Raw genomic sequence first — 18,694 nt, forward strand, 5'->3', positions numbered from 1 at the left:
ATGGCGCCTTATAGGATGGCTCCAACCGAGCTGGAGGAGTTGAGGAAACAGCTCGATGAGTTGTTATCGACGGGGAAGCTGAGACCGTCGAAGGCACCTTACGGCGCACCGGTTCTGTTCCAGAAGAAGCACGATGGTTCGTTGAGAATGTGTGTGGACTACCGGGCACTTAACAAGGTGACGATCAAGAACCGCTATCCTATCCCATTGATCGCGGATCTATTCGATAGACTTGGAGGGGCAAAGGTCTATACAAAGATGGACTTACAGAAGGGGTACTATCAAGTCCGGATAGCGGATGGAGATGAGCCGAAGACTGCGTGCATAACTCGGTATGGGTCGTTCGAGTGGTTGGTGATGCCATTTGGTCTTACGAACGCCCCAGCCACGTTTTGCACCCTTATGAACCAGATCCTACAGCCCTACTTGGATCGATTCGTGGTGGCATACTTAGACGATATAGTCATCTACAGCAACTCGATGGAGGAGCATGTAGAGCACCTGCGGACAGTTTTTCGGGTTCTCCGAGAGAACGAGCTGTTCGTAAAGAGGGAGAAGTGCACGTTTGCCACTGAAGAAGTTCAGTTCCTTGGCCATGTCATCGGGCACAGGAAACTGAAGATGGATGAACCAAAGGTTAGGGCGATTACGGAGTGGGAGGCCCCGACCAAGGTGACGGAGTTGCGATCATTCCTTGGTCTGGTCAACTATTATCGTCGGTTCATCGAGGGATATTCAAGGAAGGCGGCACCACTAACGGACCTTCTCAAGAAGGGGAAGACATGGGATTGGTCCCAACGTTGCCAAGAAGCCTTCGAGGAACAAAGATGCGGTGAGTCAAGAACCCGTCCTTGCCTTACCCGATTTCAGTCTTCCTTTCGAGTTACACACGGATGCCTCCGACTTTGCCATCGGAGGAGTGCTGATGCAGAATGGACATCCTATTGCCTTTGAGAGTCGCAAGCTTAATGATACTGAACGGCGGTACACGGTTCAAGAAAAGGAAATGACCGCCATAGTCCATTGCTTGCGAGTCTGGAGACACTGTCTTCTGGGATCGCATTTCTCGGTCAAGACGGAAAACGTGGCGACCAGTTACTTCCAAACCCAAAAGAAGTTGTCTCCTAAACATGCAAGATGGCAAGACTTCCTGGCTGAGTTCGATTACACCTTGGAGTACAAGCCAGGAAAGGTGAATGTTGTAGCGGATGCACTAAGTAGGAAAGCGGAGCTGGCAGCGATGAGCCAAGTCGAGGGGACCATTATGGCTCGTATCCGGGAGGGTCTGGAACGTGATCAAGTTGCCAAGGAGTTAGTGAAGCTATCCAATGAAGGAAAGGTGCATCGGTTTTGGGTAGAGGACGGGCTACTCTACACCAAAGGTCGTCGACTCTATGTCCCGAAATGGGAGAGTTTGCGACAAGATATCATTAGGGAGTGCCATGATATCCGATGGGCGGGACATCCAGGACAGAAGCGGACGATGGCACTTGTCGAAGCGGGTTACTACTGGCCACGGATGAGGGATACCGTGGAGCTATATGTGAAGACTTGTCTTGTATGCCAGCAGGACAAGACGGAGAACAAGCAGTCCGCAGGATTGCTGCAGCCACTTCCTATCCCAGAGAGACCTTGGGATTCGGTTTCTTTAAACTTTATCAGCGCACTGCCTAAGTCTGAAGGATTCGGATCCATCATGGTGATAGTGGATCGTTTCTCTAAGTATGGGACGTTCGTGGCATGCGACCGGGACTGTACCGCGGAGGAGGCAGCAAGGGCGTTCTTCAAGAACGTGGTGAAGCTATGGGGACTTCCGCGGAACATTGTGAGTGATCGGGATCCCCGGTTCACTGGGCGTTTGTGGACGGAGCTGTTCAAGATGCTTGGAACAGAACTTAACTTTTCAACGAGCTTTCACCCACAATCTGATGGGCAGACCGAGCGGGTGAATGCCTTGTTGGAATGTTATCTCCGACACTTTGTCAGCGCCAACCAGAGAGACTGGGCAAAGTTGTTGGACATAGCCCAGTTCTCTTACAACCTTCAACGCAGCGAGGCGACAGGACGCAGTCCGTTCGAGCTTGCAACGGGACAACAACCTTTGACTCCACATACTTTGGCTGCGCCAGGGACTGAGGGGAGAAGTCCAGGAGCGGTTATCATGGTCAAGCAATGGGAGGAACATGCTGATCAAGCTCGAGTATGTTTGGAAAAGTCCCGTAAGCGGATGAAGAAGTGGGCAGATGAGAAGAGACGGCCTTCAGAGTACTCATTGGGCAATCTTGTACTTGTCAAGCTGCTGCCACAACAGTTCAAGGCATTTCGAAGCCTACACAAAGGCTTGATCAGGAGGTACGAAGGGCCGTTCGAGGTAGTTGGGAAGGTGGGAAAGGTGTCCTACCGACTGAACCTGCCAGATACATTGAAAATCCATCCGGTTTTTCACGTAAGCATGCTGAAGCCTTACCATGCGGACGAAGCTGATCGAGACAGAGGTGTTTCGACTCGAGCTCCACCAGTCATGACCAAATCCTATGATAAGGATATTAAGGAGATATTGGCGTCCAAAGAGGTCAGGAAGCAAGGAGTTCCGAGACAGACCCATTTTCTGATCAAATGGAAGGGACTACCGGAAGCAGAAGCAACATGGGAACCGGAAGAGGACTTATGGCAATTCCGGGAGGCACTGAAGACATACACGGCGACGAGGGCGTCACCGGCATAGGTGGGGGAGGATGTCACGCCCCAACTTTTGAAGCAGTATGGGTCGGAACCGGGAGGTTTAAACCGACTTTACTTAGTATTTTCTTAAGTCCTAAGCTTTTGTAAAATATCTAAGTATAAAATAATATTAAGAAGAATGTGGAAGGTTGTAGAATACTTAAGGAAGAAGTATCTTAAGAATGAAGTACTTCATGTTGAAGTTACTTCATAGTAGAGAAAAGATCTCAACCGTTAGATCGGTTTGATCTGCACCGTCCGTTGAGAAGGTGAATGTGTATATAAGGGGGTGAAGCCTCATTGTAAAATTCATTCAGTTCATAATAGAAAAACACTTCAAAAGCTCTGCCTTCTCTCTTAAAAACGTCCATCACTCTCTCTCTAAGTACTGATCAGTTTCCGAAAGACTGACTTAGCAAATCACAAGGGTGAAAGCTGCTAATGCCGCACGTCCTGATTGCTGTGAAGAAATCAGTCCGTGACAATGAGCTTACCCTTTTGTACGATATATAACTACAAAGGTTTGCGTAAGGCGTAAGCGGTAAAACATTTTAAACTTTCCAACTTCTTAAGAAAATATAACACATTTCGAATTAGCCTCTATCCAGATACATACGACCTAGTGACGTGTACCAACCGGAGATTCGAAACATGGTTCATTGGTTCAACAGAAACAACATTTCAGAAAAAGAAAAGACTATGCGTTCCTTACTGTTACACAATGCACATATTTCAACACAGACCCACAAGGAGCTAAGACAACAAAAGGCCTCTTAGCTCCCGCACACATCAAACCATCATCATCATCTTGCTCATCACCATTCACCATCAGTCTGTACAGAGTCGCAAACACTAGTCTCCTTCCAAACCCTAATGAGCCCTACGTACATGTAGGAGCCAGAGCACCAAAAAACACAGCTCTTCCCAGGATTTCACTTATGTTTTACCAACTCCCACTTCAATGTTTCTTTCCCACATCAACCATAACAAGTTTAAAGAGATCTAAAACGCACAATCTAAAATAAGTAAACAACATTTATCACCTGAACCCCTGTGAAAGATTCATACAGCCCCCCGCCCAGGTTCTTTCCTATATATGGTTAAAGTTAAGCCCTGACAGACTCAGAGTTAACCTGTCCACCCCTTGCAGTACCGGTTGTCAACTCGCTCACAGGCGCCTGTGAAGAAGAAGCTTTACGACCAAAGTTGAGCAAAAAGTTCCGCTGCTCTTCACTCGTATGACGCAAGCTCGCACGCAAAAGCTCAGCAGGCATCTCCCTCTTTATAGCTACCTCCAACACATCACCAGCAGCTGCTGCAGCATTCTCCTGCTTCTGACCATGTATCGTCTCATACTTGCTCCTGCAATATTTCGTAAGCAGCACGAAGAACTCATCAAACGAGGCTCTCCACAGTCCACCGTTCGAGTTCTTCACAACTTCATCAGCAGCAGCTCTCTCGAGAAGAGACACCAACACAACCGACGCTCCATCCCCCGAAGGGCTTCCTATAGGCCTGAGAGGCGGCTGCTCCGAGGAACAGACAACAGCCGCGAGACAAGCGCTCAGCGCTCGCAGATCCATCGCTTGGACACAGACGGTAACCGCTTTAGCAAGGTTACCTACTGTCTGCGCTGCACTAGCATCCGAAGGTAAACCACCGAATAAAAACCTGAGGTGGCGAAACACAGCCATGCAGACAACACGAGCGATCTCAGTACCGGGGACAAGAAGCTGTATATACTTTGCGAGCAGCTTCTTCCCCTTGGGAAGCGTCGCTATGCGTAGAAAGACGATATCGTCCTTTGAGGTCAAACCGGTTTTGTTTTTGAAGGGATCGACGAGCTGGAGAGAAGTTGCTAAGCCTTCTAGGAGGAGCTGACGCTTCCTCACGAGCTGAGAGCCGCCACCGTCTTGCGGACGGTTGCACTGGAGAGTCCTGTCGACGTCGACTATATCTATAAGAACTCCGAAAGCATCTTCGATTGTGACTCTAGCCGCAACGAGAGGTTCCTCCTCCAGATGAGACCTTCCACGAGGAGGTGAGTCAACAACCTCTAGTAAAGCGCGTGGCCTGCAAACGTAAGGAAGATTGATCTTTCCAAGAGCGTCCACGTGGACTTGCGGCTGCTGATCCGAGCTACTAGTACTATTACGAGACCGAGAGTGGTTGTGGTGGTGGTCCTTCAGATGAGAAGGACAGAAGAGAGTCTTTGAAGACTTTTTAGCAAGCCGAGCTTGGTGGTAATAATCGTTGACGTAAGGGTCGCTGCTGTGGGAGTTGGAGTGCTGCATCTTGAGGATGCTCTCGATCTCTTCTGACGTCATGTACTTCGATCTGAACTGAAGTCCGGTCTCGCTTTTCTGGCTGGAGAGAGATGCCTGTTGGGAGAGGAGGCCGCTTCCTCCGCTGCTGCTTCTGTTCTTTCGGCTCCTGTGAGACGGCTTGTGTTTGTGTTCCCTTGCTTCGCGGGATGGGGAAGGGCATGAGCTGTACAGCTGGGACTGTAACGCGGCGAGATGCGCTAGAGATTGTTGTCTCTGCTGAAGAGAGATCAGCTGTTGTTGTGATGCGAAACCATTCCGAGGAGGGAGCTGGAGTTGCTGCTGCTGCTGTTGTTGCTGTTGGACAAGACTGTGTAACAGTCCGGAGCGATCGCCGTGCAGAAGAAGAAGGCCGGGGTCAGTAACCCAGTGAGGAGGAGGAGGTTGCACCGTGTTGTTACCAAGAGTAGGACCGCATGAGGCGTACCTAGCCAAGTTACTACTATTGTAGTGCGGCGGTCCATGTGAAAGATGGAAAGCAGAGCTGTTCGGTGCGGGGAGGTTTAGCTGGCTGCTACCGGGAAGAGAAGGAGCGCGGTGAATATGGCTCGGTGAAGATTGTTGAGCTCTGTTTCCAGGGGAAGGAAAAGAGGTGAAGGTAGATTCCGGTACGATGATCGGTTCGCTGCTGTAGTGCTGCAGCTGTGCTTGCTGCTGAGGATATGAGGATGTTCTGTGCAAGGAGTTTGAGTTAGCTGATGAATGTGGATGTGAAGCCCAGCTAGGTTCATGTGCTTGTTCTTCAAGCGTGTGCTGGTTGTCCAACCAGCTTGTGAACTCGTTATCCTGTGTCCAATCTGTTGCAGAAGAACCTGGAGATTAAAAAAAAAAAAAACTAATGTTAGAAACAAAGCTGGTAAACAGAAATAATATCTTAAAAAGATATGTCACGTTTGATATTAGGATTCATTGAAGAGTTAGGTAATAAAACTCACTTTCCCTTGAAAAGGAACCTGATCCTCTGTCACCAATGACTCCAAGGTGTTTGGGCCCGGAAACAACTCTGTTTAGCTGCCAAAGATCAAACCAAAAAGTGTAAGAACAAGCTACAATGATATCTTTTTTAGGATTAACCAACCAACTTTTAGTTTTCTTATCACTATTGATGTCATGATTGTAAACAGAGAATAAGAAAAAAAGCAAACCTTAGCAAAAGTTGTGGCGAGATCATCCATTTCAGACAATGATCCCAAACCTGCACCCTGAAAACCACAAGTAAGAGATGTATTAAACACACAGATTTTTTTTTTTTTTGCATCTATAAAGACCGTTAAACTCTCATACAGATCAAAAGAAGTCAATCCAAAATTTACCTCTCTTTTATCAAACAAGTGATACCCATCACCATCATCGGCGTGTCCGAGAACAGAACAGGCATCATCATCAAGACCTCCCAATTCAACTTCTTCAAGACTTTGACCAAAGAACTCATATTGAGATGCGTCAAAGAGTGTGCTGTTATTATTATTACCTGCACAAGACAACAAGAGATCCGGTTTTATTAGACACATGAGATAAAAGTAGAACTAAAGTTCTGTAATAAAAAACAGAGCATAGTAAAGCATAAATCCTCTGTTTCTTTATTTATTTCAAATTTGACACAAAGAAAATATGTTAAAAACTTCCTCAACTCATAAAGCATTGAAGAAAGGACAAAAACTTAGATCTGAATGAAAAGCACGTAGAGCGAGAAAGAAAAGGGAACTCACTAGATGAAGAAGCTCGAGCTAAGTTGTAGTAAAGATCTCTAGAATCAGATCTCTCCATCATCAACACACAAGAAACACAAAAAGGTTTACAAATCAGACGTAAGACCCGCTAAAACAAAACCAGCGAATCTTAATCGAATCAACTATAGCTCTAGAGTTGAGCCCTGCTTGTCAAACAAACAAGTTGACAGCTAAACAAAAGAAAAGAAAAGTGAGAGTTTGGTTCAGATTTCTAGAGTTCCATATTTTGCGGGGAAATTGAAGAAAAAAAGAAAAGAGTTTCATAGGAAAGTCGGGGGAATCATCTCTCCCTGAAGAAGAAGAAAGAAAGAGGTTAAAGAAGAGAGAGGAAAGGATGAGTGTTTTATATTTGTTCTGTGCGTAACATTGACACATGACCTTGCCCCGAATAAATCCTTTCTTTCTTTTTTTGTGAAGTTAAAACTAAAAGTAACGAAATATTTTGTGTTTCAAAAAAAAGAAATTTTATGATTTTTTTCTAGTTCCCATTTGCCTTTTTGATTATATTAAATGAAAATATATTCACAACATTGTTTATGTCAAATTCAAATTCTCTTTTGTTGACAAAAATCAAAAGTAAAATATTCTACTTTCCGATTTTCTTTTCTTGAATTTCCATCAGCACTATATTCTTGTTATCATTATAGAATGATAATATATTTTTATTGATTACGAAAAGCTATCCTAATCCATCTACTTGTCACTTTCCATACATACTTACAAGCCAAGTGGATGTGTTCATGTTTATTTTATCCTTTCATGTAACTGTTTTGGATAGATTTGAATTTTGTTTTTGGTAATTTATAGGTACATAACACAACCACTAACTCTATAGTTTAATGACCTTTTTATATTTGATTCCGATAAATGTTTTTTCCCACTTAGCTTTAAACTCAACCAATAAAAAAATCAGATTCATGGAGATGAACAATAAATTAAATGCCGACCAAAATTTAAAATACATAACTGCAGTGACAAGTTATATGGTCCATGTGAATGGATTTCATCCGGTCGGTTCAGTTTGACCTCATATGGCGTAAATACTGAAAACATATATTGCCGCGGACACGAATACTCGGTCTCGGCCACGTGAAGTTTTAAATTGTCATATCAGAAATTCTAAATCTGAATTAAATTCAAAGTCCATAAGTATACTCTACAAAGTCAAGCATGCAATTTAAAATTATAAACCTATATACGTATTTAAGCATAACTATAATTAATTATATCTACAAGTACAAGAAGAGTTTTCAATCTGAAATTTGACGAAAACTACTCGATGCTTAATTTTATAGGGGTTTTCAGAGATCTGGAGTTGCCACCCGCACCCTTACACCTGGCCGAATTATGCTGAGTGAACATGGGTTCAAGTATAAATGGAATAAGTTAAAAGAAAATATATGAGTAAATTGTGAACGGATTATAGATTTTTTTTTCTTTTTGGGTATGAGAATGGATTCTAGATTCATATATAAACATTAAAAGAAAATTACGAGCCAGATTTCTCGTCATAAGTGATGTTTTAGAAATAGATGCAAGACACATATATGTGTTACTAGTTAGTATTATGGACAAATATTAACACATTTTATTTAGCCAAATCCCAATATAATGTCTCTTGTTACCAAATATTATGTCTCTAAAATAAGTTTGGAATGCCAAATCCGGGATGACCATGCTACTGAATATCAGAAAAATGTTGTAAATGATGCACCCCCGTACCTTAACTGAAATCAATTCAAGAACACTAAGGTGATGACAGTCTCGTAAGGCATTAGAAACAAAACGAAAGAACCGTGTTATATGGGTAACATCAGCTAGAGCCCAATGGGCCTAATAAGCGAAAAGGCCAACTCCAAAGCATTTCCACTGGGCTAGGGTTTTGTTTTCATTCTCTCATCATCCCATCGAGTGTCTTTATCAACTATTAAACCTAGCATTTTCACTGAATCCGCCACCTAGGGTTTTCAGCGGCGATAACGAAGAAGACGAAGAAGAGGGATCTAGACAAACAAGTGAAGCAACAATGGTGAAGTTCCTGAAGCAGAACAAGGCAGTGATCCTCCTCCAAGGCCGATACGCCGGGAAGAAGGCCGTGATCATCCGCTCCTTCGACGATGGAAACCGCGAGCGCCCTTACGGACACTGCCTCGTCGCCGGACTCAAGAAGTACCCGAGCAAGGTCATCCGCAAGGACTCGGCGAAGAAGACGGCCAAGAAATCTAGGGTTAAGTGTTTCATCAAGGTCGTCAACTACCAGCACCTGATGCCTACGCGTTACACCCTCGACGTGGACCTCAAGGAAGTCGCGACCCTCGAGGCTCTGTCTTCGAAGGACAAGAAGGTCGCTGCTCTCAAGGAGGCCAAGGCTAAGCTCGAGGAGCGTTTCAAGACCGGGAAGAACAGGTGGTTCTTTACCAAACTCAGGTTCTGAAGGAGAGTTCTTGTCGGAAGAAAGCGTTTTTGTTGTTGCATTTTCGTATCTGATATTTAAAACAGCGTATTATTAGTTTCGTATGGAGAACAGCGTGGATCCTGTTTTGGATTGTGAAAGATTTTTGTTGAAATTTCTGTTCTGGAATTTGATTCTCTATTTGCATTTTGATTACCTCTTTGCTTCCGTTGAATGATTTGCTCAGGATTGTGTTGATTATTTGAGTTTTAGAAATGTCTGGCTTACGTTTTGGTTAGTTTTGTTAGAGTCTAAGAGATCTTTTCTATCTAGCTTTGATCTAAATCTCGGTTAGACAACGATCGATCTTGCATTTCTTTAACAAAAGTCTCCCACTTTGTGGTAGACCGTAACAAATTTGTTGAACAAACGACTTCCAATTCGTAGTAAAATTGAAATTTGATCTAAATTTTTGTTGTTTTCATTATCTTGCATAAGAATATGTTCAGTCACTAGTTCTGAATTCTGATACGGTGCATAAGTTCTTAATCATTTTGAAACTGAAACTGCAAATGTATTTCATTCTCATTCTATAGTTGCTTGAATGTTAACATTACAATGTTAATAATACAAGTACTCACCTCAAAAGATTTTATTATTGGAAGCACCAACACAAATTTTCCACATTTTATTGCATTGTAACAAAACGAAGGATACACTGTAAAAGAAAAATATTATCTGATTGTCTTATCCAGTTCAAGATGGATGGATAGGTAGATTGTATGTGATGCACGCCTGTTATCACTTTGGGACCAATAAATCAACAGCTAAGTAATAGCTTCCGACGATAACGGTCGATGCAACAGAGCTTCTTGCCATCCTTACCCCAATTCCTCGGAACAGGAGGTTTCTGTCTGTAGGATGGATTCCTGTCCATCTCTCTAATCTCTTTCCTGGTTTATTCCATTTCAGAAACTTCCTCTCTTTCGCTGTATACTGTCAAAAGGGATTAGAAGCAAACATAAAGAAAATGAGATACAGAGCATTTGCAAGATAATGTTAAAACGCTATGGATGGATCGTCTTATGTATGTATACCTTTGGCAGTATTACACACTGTGCACGTGTTCTTGCTGTGTCAAAGCTGTGAGATGCAGCAGCTGCAACGGCACCAGAAAACCCAGCGGCAATGCTAATAGCTACCGGAGATAAAGGTCCAACGTCTTCTTCAGAACTGAAGTTCCAATAAGTTTAGCAAAATCATTAAAACCCATCGCTACACTTTTTGATCAAAGTGGAACAAAGAGTTTTTTAGTACCTGGGAAGAGGATTCATGCCGACAGCTTTCCAACCAATCATTGCCTCGTGAAAAAACTGCCATGTCCCGAAGAACACTCCTCCGTAAAGACAATCTCTAACAAGACCCGAACGTAGATTCCTCCATAACGCTCTCCATCCTTCGAGTGATGCAACATCGAGGGGTCTCTTAACATCCATGGCTGATGGTGGATTCCCTGTTCCAGTCATCATCCATGGGTACTCTCGCAAAGCGGCTCCCATGTTTGGGTGTTTATGGTTCAAGACGGACAAGAGACTGACGGTTTGCGTCAATGACTTAACATCGAGAGTGTATCTTCTTAGCAGTTTGTTGATCATTGGTGAAACAACCGGTGCGGTTTCTGCAGCAGCTGCAGCGTTTGGAGCCCGTGAAGCAGCGGTTACTTGTTGTCGGACTTTGATTAGCTCAAAGGGAGAAGTCATCACTGTTTCTGCTGCACCTCCCACCATCCCAGCTAGAACAGCTTCGCTGACTTGCACATAGTTATCATGTCGACCATCTGGAACGAAAAGAAGTTCAATTAGAAACACTACTCTTTAGATTCTTCAAGAAAACGGTTTCGCTCAATCGAAATTTTGTAATGAAAGGAACCAGCTTCGAATGTAAGAGGCATGAATGGATTTGAATACTCTTGACCTAATCTATGACCAATGGCAATAAGGTGCAAGTCAACTAATGTTCTTGGGTCAAGTGAGAAGAGGTAGATGCAAAACCTAATCTTGAATCTCACATACTAGGGCAGAAAGGAGACATGTGTCTGCGTGATACCTTTGTAGAAAGCTGTGAGAATCTCATAGACACCGAACCTTGCACCAACACCTGAGATTCTTCCTAGAGTTAACCATCCAAGACCACTGTACAAACCTGCATGACACAAACAAACAATACCTCAATTTTTTTTTGCCTGAAGCAGATTGATTGAAATCGAAAAGAGTAGTGTTTTGCGAAACCTGAATAGCCAGAGAAGCGGAAAACTCTGTTGACGACTTGAGATGGGCTTAGTTTCTTACTGGGTCCTGAACCAACCTGCATTTCAATTGCACCAATCAATCAATCCCTCCAATTGGAAGAAGAAGAAGAAGGAAGGAACCTGGATGATGGTTTTGATGGTATCTAGAGGGTAAGCTATAGCAGTTCCTAGCGAGACAGAGGCCGAGGCTGCTATAGCATGAGTCGCGAAATGATGATTCTCAATAAGCTTTTCCATTTCAAGGATTCGATTGTTGGTAACAACGCGAGAGAGAGAAAGAGAGAGGTTTATATAGAACAAGGCGTCTTCCAAATGTTCGACGAAATGCCTCTGTGAAAGCAAAAGAAATGTCTGTTAATTAAAATATTTAAAAATCAAAATTCTGGTGCTTTTTTTTTCAGACAAGAAGACCTTTCTCTTACCTAAGATTTAACTGAAGCAAACAAAAACCTCATCCTCAACCCAACATCAACACTGTTCTACTACGTTAGACAAGCGACAAGATCAGAGACAGACAAGGAAGACGAGGTTCCGTTCCGTTCCAAGTCGAAAAAAGAAGACAGACGATGTCGTTCTCGTTTAACAAAGAAAAAAAGACCCTAAAAGTAAACGACTGCGTTTTGGTAATTTAGTAGAGAAAAAAAAAACGGAAAACAAACTTTACCGAAAAAAAAGAGTTTGGTAGAATTATAAGAGGACAACTCGTCTCATCATAAACCAGAAAAGCTGCCAAACCTATTTTTTTCCCTTCTAACCCTAAAAGGGCCGGCCTCAAATTTCCCCAGACATTGCATCTCCTCCTCCGATTCTCTCCGCCGTTCCTCCGGTATCGTCTTCTCCGCCTGATTCCACCTTCCTTTTCTCCAGAACCGAATCAATTGTACCGGAATCTCCCCTCTTTCCCCCGAAACCGATTACTCCGTAACCGGGCCACAACCTGCAAACCAGAAAAAAAAAGGTTCGTTTTTGTTTTTGTTCCCTTCCTTCTTACATCGGTTTATGTCTTAATCGAAATTGTTTAATCTGGCCTTTGTTGCATGGGGGGTTTTACAATGATTCTTAAATCTATTTGGCTATCGTTTGAGATCGTTGTTACGGTGAAAGCTTTAATCTTTCTTGGTTATCTCGATTACAAGCTGGAATCAAACAATTGTCGTTCCTGAGTTTTGTTGTATCTTCATTACCCCATTAACAAAGTCTCTTCCTTTTTTTCTTTCTTCTTCCGAATGAAACTCAGGTAAAGATGGAGCCAGAGCTGGAACCTGTAGCTCTCACACCTCAGAAGCAAGACAATGCGTGGAAGCACTGCGAAATCTACAAGTACGGTGACCGGCTCCAGATGAGGTGTCTCTACTGCCGCAAAATGTTCAAAGGCGGCGGTATCACTAGGGTTAAGGAGCATCTCGCCGGTATCAAGGGACAGGGAGTGATCTGCGACCAGGTTCCCGAAGATGTCAGGCTCTTCTTGCAGCAGTGCATCGAAGGAACCGTGAGGCGTCAGAGGAAGAGACGGCATGCAAGCTCGGCCGAGCCTTCGCCCTTGCCTTTGTCTGCGCCTGCTTTGCCTCCTTGTGAAGCTGAGCCGATGATGATGGTGGTTCAGTCTGATGTCAACAACGGGTTTACATCGCCTCCTGGAAGTAGTGATGTAGTTGAGGGAGTGTCGGGTGGTGGCAGGACGAAGCAGAGGCCTTACAGGAGGAAGAAGACTGCTTTTTTTGAGAATGGTAGTGGGAGCAACAACAGTGGCTTGATTGGTTCAGACATGGACAATAATCTGGTCCCCGTGGCGATTAGCAGCGTGAAGAACATTCTCCCCGCAGCTTCTAAAGATAGGGAGAACGCGGTTCATATGGCCGTGGGACGGTTTCTGTTTGGTATGGGAGCTGATTTCGATGCGGTGAGCTCTACTAATCTCCAACCGATGATCGATGCCATTGCCTCTGGAGGATACGGTGTGTCTGCACCGACGCAAGGTGATCTTCGAAGCTGGATACTGAAGAGTTGTGTGGAGGAAACGATGCAAGAAGTTGAAGAGTGCAAAGCGATGTGGAAGAGGACTGGCTGTTCAATCTTAGTCGAGGAGTTGAGCTCTGATCATAAAGGCCTTAGAGTCCTTAACTTTTTGGTCTACTGTCCTGAAAAGACAGTCTTCCTGAAATCGGTGGACGCGTCTGAGATCTTATCTTGTGCTGATAAGTTGTTTGAGCTGCTTAGGGAAGTGGTTGAAGAAGTTGGCAATACTCATGTCGTTCAAGTGATTACAAAGTACGAAGATCACTACGCTGCTGCTGGGAAAAGGCTGATGGGCGAGTACGGATCTCTCTATTGGGTTCCTTGCGCTGCACATTGCGTAGATAACATGCTGGAGGAGTTCGGGAAGATTGGGTGGATAAGCGAAACTATCGAGCGTGCTCAAGCTGTCACAAGATTCATTTACAACCGTAGTGATGTTTTGAGTATGATGTGGAAGTTCACTTGTGGCAATGATATCTTGCAGCCGTTGTTTAGCACATCCGCCACTGGTTTTGCTACGTTGGGTAGAATGGCTGAGCTCAAGTCCAATCTGCAGGCTATGGTTGCTTCACCAGAGTGGAATGAATGTGTGTATTTCAAAGAAGCTATGACTGCTACAATCGATGATGAATCCTTTTGGAAGGCTGTAGCTATGGTGAACGATTTGGTGGGTCCTCTTTTACGGGTTTTGAGGATAGCTTGTTCTGAGAAGAGGCCTGGGATGGGGTATGTGTATGCAGCACTGTACCGAGCGAAGGAAGCGATCAAGAGAGATATGGTTAACAAGGAGGATTACATGGTGTACTGGAGGATTATAGATCAATGGTGGGAGCAGCAGCAGCATGTTCATTTGTATGCTGCTAGTTTCTTTCTCAATCCCAAGTTTTTCTACAGCGCCAGTGAAGAGATGCGTAGTGAGATCATTTCGTTTCCGATTGACTGCATTGAGAATTTGGTTCCTGATCACGATACTCAAGATAAGATCAGCAAGGAGCTCAACTCTTACAAGAATGCTGTTGGAGTTTTTGGAAGGAACTTGGCGATCAGAGCTAGGGACACAATGCTTCCTGGTTCGGTCTAGTCTTACTTCTAATGTATCTCTTTTCCTCTTGTTACTTGTATCGATTGACTCTTTTTGACATGGTTGGTTGGTCTTTTCAGCTGAGTGGTGGTCTACATATGGAGAAAGCTGCTTGAACCTCTCACGCTTTGCAATACGCATTCTCAGTCAGACGTGCAGCTCATCGGTTGGATGCAGGAGAAACCTGATACCGGTTGAACAAATATACCAGGCAAAGAACTCAATTGAGCAAAAAAGGCTCAGCGATCTTGTGTTTGTTCAGTACAACATGCGCCTCAAACAACTGTAAGTTACTTAAATCTTTTTCGCCTTTGCCAGCCAAACATTTGTTTCCATGGAGTTTAAAAGAACAGAGTTAACTGGTGTCTGTCTCCTATAGGGATTCTGAAAGCGGAGATGACACGATAGATCCATTATCACACAGCAGGATGGATGTAGTTAAAGAATGGGTTTCGAGAGACGAAGCTTGTGTTGAGGAAAATGGAAGTTCGGACTGGAAGTCACTCGAGTCTGTTAAGAGGACACTTGTACCAACGATGGATGAAACAGATAACTTGGGGTCAGGTAAAAAAGATTATCCTCACACAATCTGATTTTTTTATTTTTTATTTGGTAAGACTTGCAAGATGTTGAAATATAAGAACGGTGTGTACAGGTTTCGACGATCCAGAGATATTCAAGGTAGAAAAGGAAGTGAGAGATGAAGGCTACTACGAAAACACATCAGAGAAGGCATTTACGTGACGTCTCTGTCTCTTAAGATTTGGTATGGTTGGTTTAAGCCTCTTGTCGTCGTCTCTTTGTAAAACTCACCTGGAGAAGGTTGTGTTTGTAGTCCTAGGTTGTGATTTGTACTTTCAAAGTCTTTTACCATTGGGAACATTCATTGTCCTATTATTAGGATTCATAGAATTTGGGTGTTTACTGTCAAGTTCCTGTCCAAGATTTTAAAATTGTTTGACAAAATAATGTCCGTGTTCTATTAATCAGAATGCCTAATGTCTCTCATAATTGATGGATTTTTATTGGTAATCTAAGGATATATATACGACCAAAGAAGAGATGCTGCTGTGTGACCAGAGAGAGCCTTTACGGAGTCTAGATTCATTTTCCGAGCGTGAATTATATATTTAAAACTTGTTATGGCATTGTGGAGGACATCAAATGCTCTTTTGTATGGGATACCTTGGGAGAAAAATATGGTTGCGGATAGCTAAGCGAAGCAGGTGTTGTCAGCTGAGCTTGCTTTAATATTCTGCAGTCGATGAATATTGTTCTGCGTCTTGTTCTAAGTGAAATGTAGACAACCTTCGAGGTTGTACCATATCAGTGTAAACATTCTCTGCCATTTTTGGATGTTTAGATTAATCACCTGTTCTGTTCTCACTGTTCTAACACTTGATTACAAACAAATCATTGTTACTCTTTTTTATTCTTTAAACATTATTATCTTCATCAAAGCAAAAAGGAAACAAGTTATATACTACTACCAAACGGAATTTAGTTACCCCTTTAAATTTAAGCGCAAAGGCCCATACTCATGGAGGGCACTAGGCCCAGCCCACTATAAAACGATCGCGGGAGAGAGCTGATAAATTCATTCCAGGTTTACGACTCAGGTATAGTTTCGAGTTTCTTCTTCTTCTTCATCGGCGGATATTATATTATATGGCTTCTTCGGCAGCCATCAGATCTGAAATTTACGACCGAGAAGAACGCAAGCAGTTAATCTTCGCTCCATCTCTCTCTCTCTCTATTCGAATTAGTGTTGTTGATTTCATTGCTCATCAATGGTTTTTTCTACAGGCAATACCAAGCGCATATTCGTGGCCTAAACGCTTATGAACGGCATAAGAAGTTCCTGAAAGACTACGGTACACTCCTTTCTTCTCCATCCGCTTCTTGTAGCTTCTTAATATTAGGTTAAAAAGGGACAATCAAATTGGGTGAATAAGAGGAGCTTTTTCTTATTTTATCCGAATCCATATATTTGTCCCAAAATCAAATCTGGTTGATGAACAGTCTTCTCCTCTGAGCTTGGAAGGAGGCTACAGTCAGCCTTACATGTTCCTTTTTAGTTGTGGAGTCTTATTCTAGTATATTAAGGCCTCCTTTGTAGTTTCATCTCGTGCTTATTTACTTTTGCAGTTCGTTTTTATGGCAAGGACAAGCCGACACAAGTCAAGCTGCCCGTTAAAACCGACCACGACACACTTAGAGAAGGATACCGGTATGTGTGCAATCTCTCTTGTATAATGGTGTTTCTTGTTGAAACTGGTTCCTTGCGTTTTGTTTGCATGTTTCCTCGTGAATTTTTGGGGTTTTGTCTTGCAAAAGGTTTATACGATCTGAAGAAGATGATTTAAACCCTTCTTGGGAGCAAAGGCTCGTGAAGCGATACTATGATAAACTTTTTAAGGAGTATCCTTATACTACATTAAGATGCTTCCGATACATTTAACACCTTTTAGATAACTTATTTAAGTTACAAGTAATTTTTTTTTTTTGCGTGAGAGTGTGTGGATGAGTTCATGTCTTTGTATCTCCTTGACTGATTTAAGATACTGTATAGCTGACATGTCACGGTACAAGACTGGCCAGGTACGGATGGAGATACTTCAATCTCATTTTGGTTTCCTGTATTACTTTTTGTTCACTTGACTTGTTTTAAATGTTTGCAGATGGGTTTAAGATGGAGAACGGAAAAAGAAGTAATGTCAGGCAAAGGTTAATACTACTTCAAAAAAATTTTTTTTTTCATGGAAGTTTCTAAGATGAGAGTTTTTGAGTTTAAATGCATTGCTTCTCTGTCAGGGCAGTTTATGTGTGGAAGCAAACAGTGTCATGAAATAGAAGGGTTGGCGAGCTATGAGGCATGTCTCTTTAGAAAATTTCTCAGCTACTGATATCATGTCTTATGTCTGTGTAAACTTGTTGAATTTGCAGGTGAATTTTTCTTATCATGAAGCTGGTGAACACAAACAAGCCCTTGTAAAACTCGTAACTTGTGAGGGGTAGGCACTCATTGTACAGCCTGTTCATATATGTTTCTTATATTCATTTTGAAGAAAAAAATTGGTGGTGATTTTTGGAAATTAAGTACCTACGGCCATGATCAAGGACTATTTTGTTTATATGCTTTTGTATACCCTTTTGCTTGGTCTCAGTAAAGCTTAACAAACCTCTTCACCTTTTTCTTTTAATGTCACTAGATGTGCTGAGAAGCTGTATTACAAAAGAAGAAAGGAGGGTGAAAGATCAGAGAGTAAAGAAAAGAAAAAGCAGAAACGTAAACGGTATGGATAAAAGAATCAGTATCATAATCACAACTAAGGGTTATGGTTTTCTGTTAAGCTTAAAATACTTTCTTTTGAAATCCAGGAATCGATCAAGCAGTGATGATGACACAGACGAAGAGGAAAGGAGAAAAGGTCTGAAATTTACCAAACATAGATATATTGTGTGTCTATTCTAGAAGGGATGCTAGGTTCAGATTTTTCATAGATTATGGATTATAAAATCTCAGAAGGGAATGAACAAAGTTTTATTTCACAATGGCAGGAAAAAAGAATATGTCCAAGCTGGAGGGTGATGAGAGAGGAGAAGTCAAGGATGATGAGAACTTCGACGAATTCATGGAAGGAATGTTTCCGGGGAAGGGTGATAATAACTAGAGTTTCAGAAAGCTACTATTTGATTTATGTCACAAGGATTACCCTTTTTGTATCATAACCTTAAGACTGAGTCTGGGACCATGAATGTAAAAGCAATAGAACATAGACCATAACATGAAATACTTTTAATCTTTTTGGGTTTGGGATTGATACCTAATATACAACAATAGGACTTCTCACATTATTGATCCATCCATCCATCCGACCAAACCAGAGACGCTGACACAATACCAGAAATTTGCGCAAGGCTCTTGCTGTGGAGACAAGTCACAGTGAAACTCTTATTCTCCCCAGACGACTTAAAAGAAAGTGTCTGTGGCTTCACCTTGATATTGAGGTTAGGGTTCGCAGACACTTCTGGTTTGTAAGTGATATCTGAGGATGATGAAGCTAAAATTTTGGCTGTCATTGAAGGGTAGCTGAGATTTCTCAGAACAAGCAAAGGCTT

General features: G+C 42.7%; 5 protein-coding genes across 6 annotated transcripts; 3 read left to right on the top strand and 2 right to left on the bottom strand.

The window, feature by feature from the left end:
• Positions 1-3,263: 3,263 nt before the first annotated feature.
• Positions 3,264-7,137, bottom strand: LOC108842928 (protein PAT1 homolog 2). Its single transcript, XM_018615979.2, has 5 exons — positions 6,755-7,137; positions 6,359-6,516; positions 6,191-6,247; positions 5,981-6,056; positions 3,264-5,857 (listed from the first exon to the last, which is right to left on the bottom strand). Exons 1-5 carry the CDS (start codon positions 6,813-6,815, stop codon positions 3,828-3,830), a joined length of 2,382 nt encoding a protein of 793 aa, XP_018471481.2. The 5' UTR covers positions 6,816-7,137; the 3' UTR covers positions 3,264-3,827.
• Positions 7,138-8,698: 1,561 nt separating this feature from the next.
• LOC108823410 (60S ribosomal protein L27-3) lies at positions 8,699-9,383 on the top strand. Its single transcript, XM_018596608.2, has one exon. The coding sequence runs from the start codon at positions 8,802-8,804 to the stop codon at positions 9,207-9,209; it is 408 nt and encodes a 135-aa protein (XP_018452110.1). The 5' UTR covers positions 8,699-8,801; the 3' UTR covers positions 9,210-9,383.
• A 351-nt stretch (positions 9,384-9,734) lies between these two features.
• LOC108842382 (uncharacterized) lies at positions 9,735-12,058 on the bottom strand. Its single transcript, XM_018615279.2, has 7 exons — positions 11,898-12,058; positions 11,596-11,805; positions 11,456-11,531; positions 11,274-11,369; positions 10,485-11,004; positions 10,265-10,400; positions 9,735-10,163 (listed from the first exon to the last, which is right to left on the bottom strand). Exons 2-7 carry the CDS (start codon positions 11,710-11,712, stop codon positions 9,969-9,971), a joined length of 1,140 nt encoding a protein of 379 aa, XP_018470781.2. The 5' UTR covers positions 11,713-11,805; positions 11,898-12,058; the 3' UTR covers positions 9,735-9,968.
• A 126-nt stretch (positions 12,059-12,184) lies between these two features.
• Positions 12,185-15,583, top strand: LOC108842381 (uncharacterized). 2 transcript variants are annotated; one of them, XM_018615277.2, is made up of 5 exons: positions 12,185-12,433; positions 12,713-14,561; positions 14,653-14,857; positions 14,952-15,136; positions 15,228-15,583. In XM_018615277.2, exons 2-5 carry the CDS (start codon positions 12,719-12,721, stop codon positions 15,314-15,316), a joined length of 2,322 nt encoding a protein of 773 aa, XP_018470779.2. In that variant the 5' UTR covers positions 12,185-12,433; positions 12,713-12,718; the 3' UTR covers positions 15,317-15,583. The 2 variants fall into 2 exon arrangements, with proteins under 2 accessions (XP_018470779.2, XP_056858955.1); XM_057002975.1 differs by lacking the exon at positions 12,185-12,433 and adding an exon at positions 12,513-12,572.
• Positions 15,584-16,166: 583 nt separating this feature from the next.
• Positions 16,167-18,377, top strand: LOC108828651 (uncharacterized). The gene is made up of 11 exons (XM_018602403.2): positions 16,167-16,296; positions 16,379-16,446; positions 16,721-16,802; positions 16,910-16,993; positions 17,134-17,173; positions 17,254-17,299; positions 17,387-17,445; positions 17,519-17,586; positions 17,785-17,868; positions 17,954-18,003; positions 18,134-18,377. Exons 1-11 carry the CDS (start codon positions 16,241-16,243, stop codon positions 18,244-18,246), a joined length of 750 nt encoding a protein of 249 aa, XP_018457905.2. The 5' UTR covers positions 16,167-16,240; the 3' UTR covers positions 18,247-18,377.
• Positions 18,378-18,694: the final 317 nt, after the last annotated feature.

Source organism: Raphanus sativus, chromosome 2, assembly GCF_000801105.2.
Source record: "Raphanus sativus cultivar WK10039 chromosome 2, ASM80110v3, whole genome shotgun sequence".
Classification (NCBI taxonomy): Eukaryota; Viridiplantae; Streptophyta; class Magnoliopsida; order Brassicales; family Brassicaceae; genus Raphanus; species Raphanus sativus.

Excerpts from the sequence above, each read along its gene's own strand:
- LOC108842928 (XM_018615979.2), bottom strand. The coding sequence starts at position 6,815 with ATGATGGAGAGATCTGATTCTAGAGATCTTTACTACAACTTAGCTCGA. Across the intron at positions 6,057-6,190 it reads TCGCCACAACTTTTGCTAAG|CTAAACAGAGTTGTTTCCGG; the intron begins GTTTGCTTTTTT and ends GATCTTTGGCAG. Across the intron at positions 5,858-5,980 it reads AGGTTCCTTTTCAAGGGAAA|GTTCTTCTGCAACAGATTGG; the intron begins GTGAGTTTTATT and ends TTTAATCTCCAG.
- LOC108823410 (XM_018596608.2), top strand. The coding sequence starts at position 8,802 with ATGGTGAAGTTCCTGAAGCAGAACAAGGCAGTGATCCTCCTCCAAGGC.
- LOC108842382 (XM_018615279.2), bottom strand. The coding sequence starts at position 11,712 with ATGGAAAAGCTTATTGAGAATCATCATTTCGCGACTCATGCTATAGCA. Across the intron at positions 10,401-10,484 it reads GGCATGAATCCTCTTCCCAG|TTCTGAAGAAGACGTTGGAC; the intron begins GTACTAAAAAAC and ends TTGGAACTTCAG. Across the intron at positions 10,164-10,264 it reads AGTGTGTAATACTGCCAAAG|TATACAGCGAAAGAGAGGAA; the intron begins GTATACATACAT and ends CCCTTTTGACAG.
- LOC108842381 (XM_057002975.1), top strand. The coding sequence starts at position 12,513 with ATGGGGGGTTTTACAATGATTCTTAAATCTATTTGGCTATCGTTTGAG. Across the intron at positions 14,858-14,951 it reads AACATGCGCCTCAAACAACT|GGATTCTGAAAGCGGAGATG; the intron begins GTAAGTTACTTA and ends TGTCTCCTATAG. Across the intron at positions 15,137-15,227 it reads AACAGATAACTTGGGGTCAG|GTTTCGACGATCCAGAGATA; the intron begins GTAAAAAAGATT and ends CGGTGTGTACAG.
- LOC108828651 (XM_018602403.2), top strand. The coding sequence starts at position 16,241 with ATGGCTTCTTCGGCAGCCATCAGATCTGAAATTTACGACCGAGAAGAA. Across the intron at positions 16,297-16,378 it reads GACCGAGAAGAACGCAAGCA|GCAATACCAAGCGCATATTC; the intron begins GTTAATCTTCGC and ends TTTTTTCTACAG. Across the intron at positions 16,803-16,909 it reads ACACTTAGAGAAGGATACCG|GTTTATACGATCTGAAGAAG; the intron begins GTATGTGTGCAA and ends GTCTTGCAAAAG.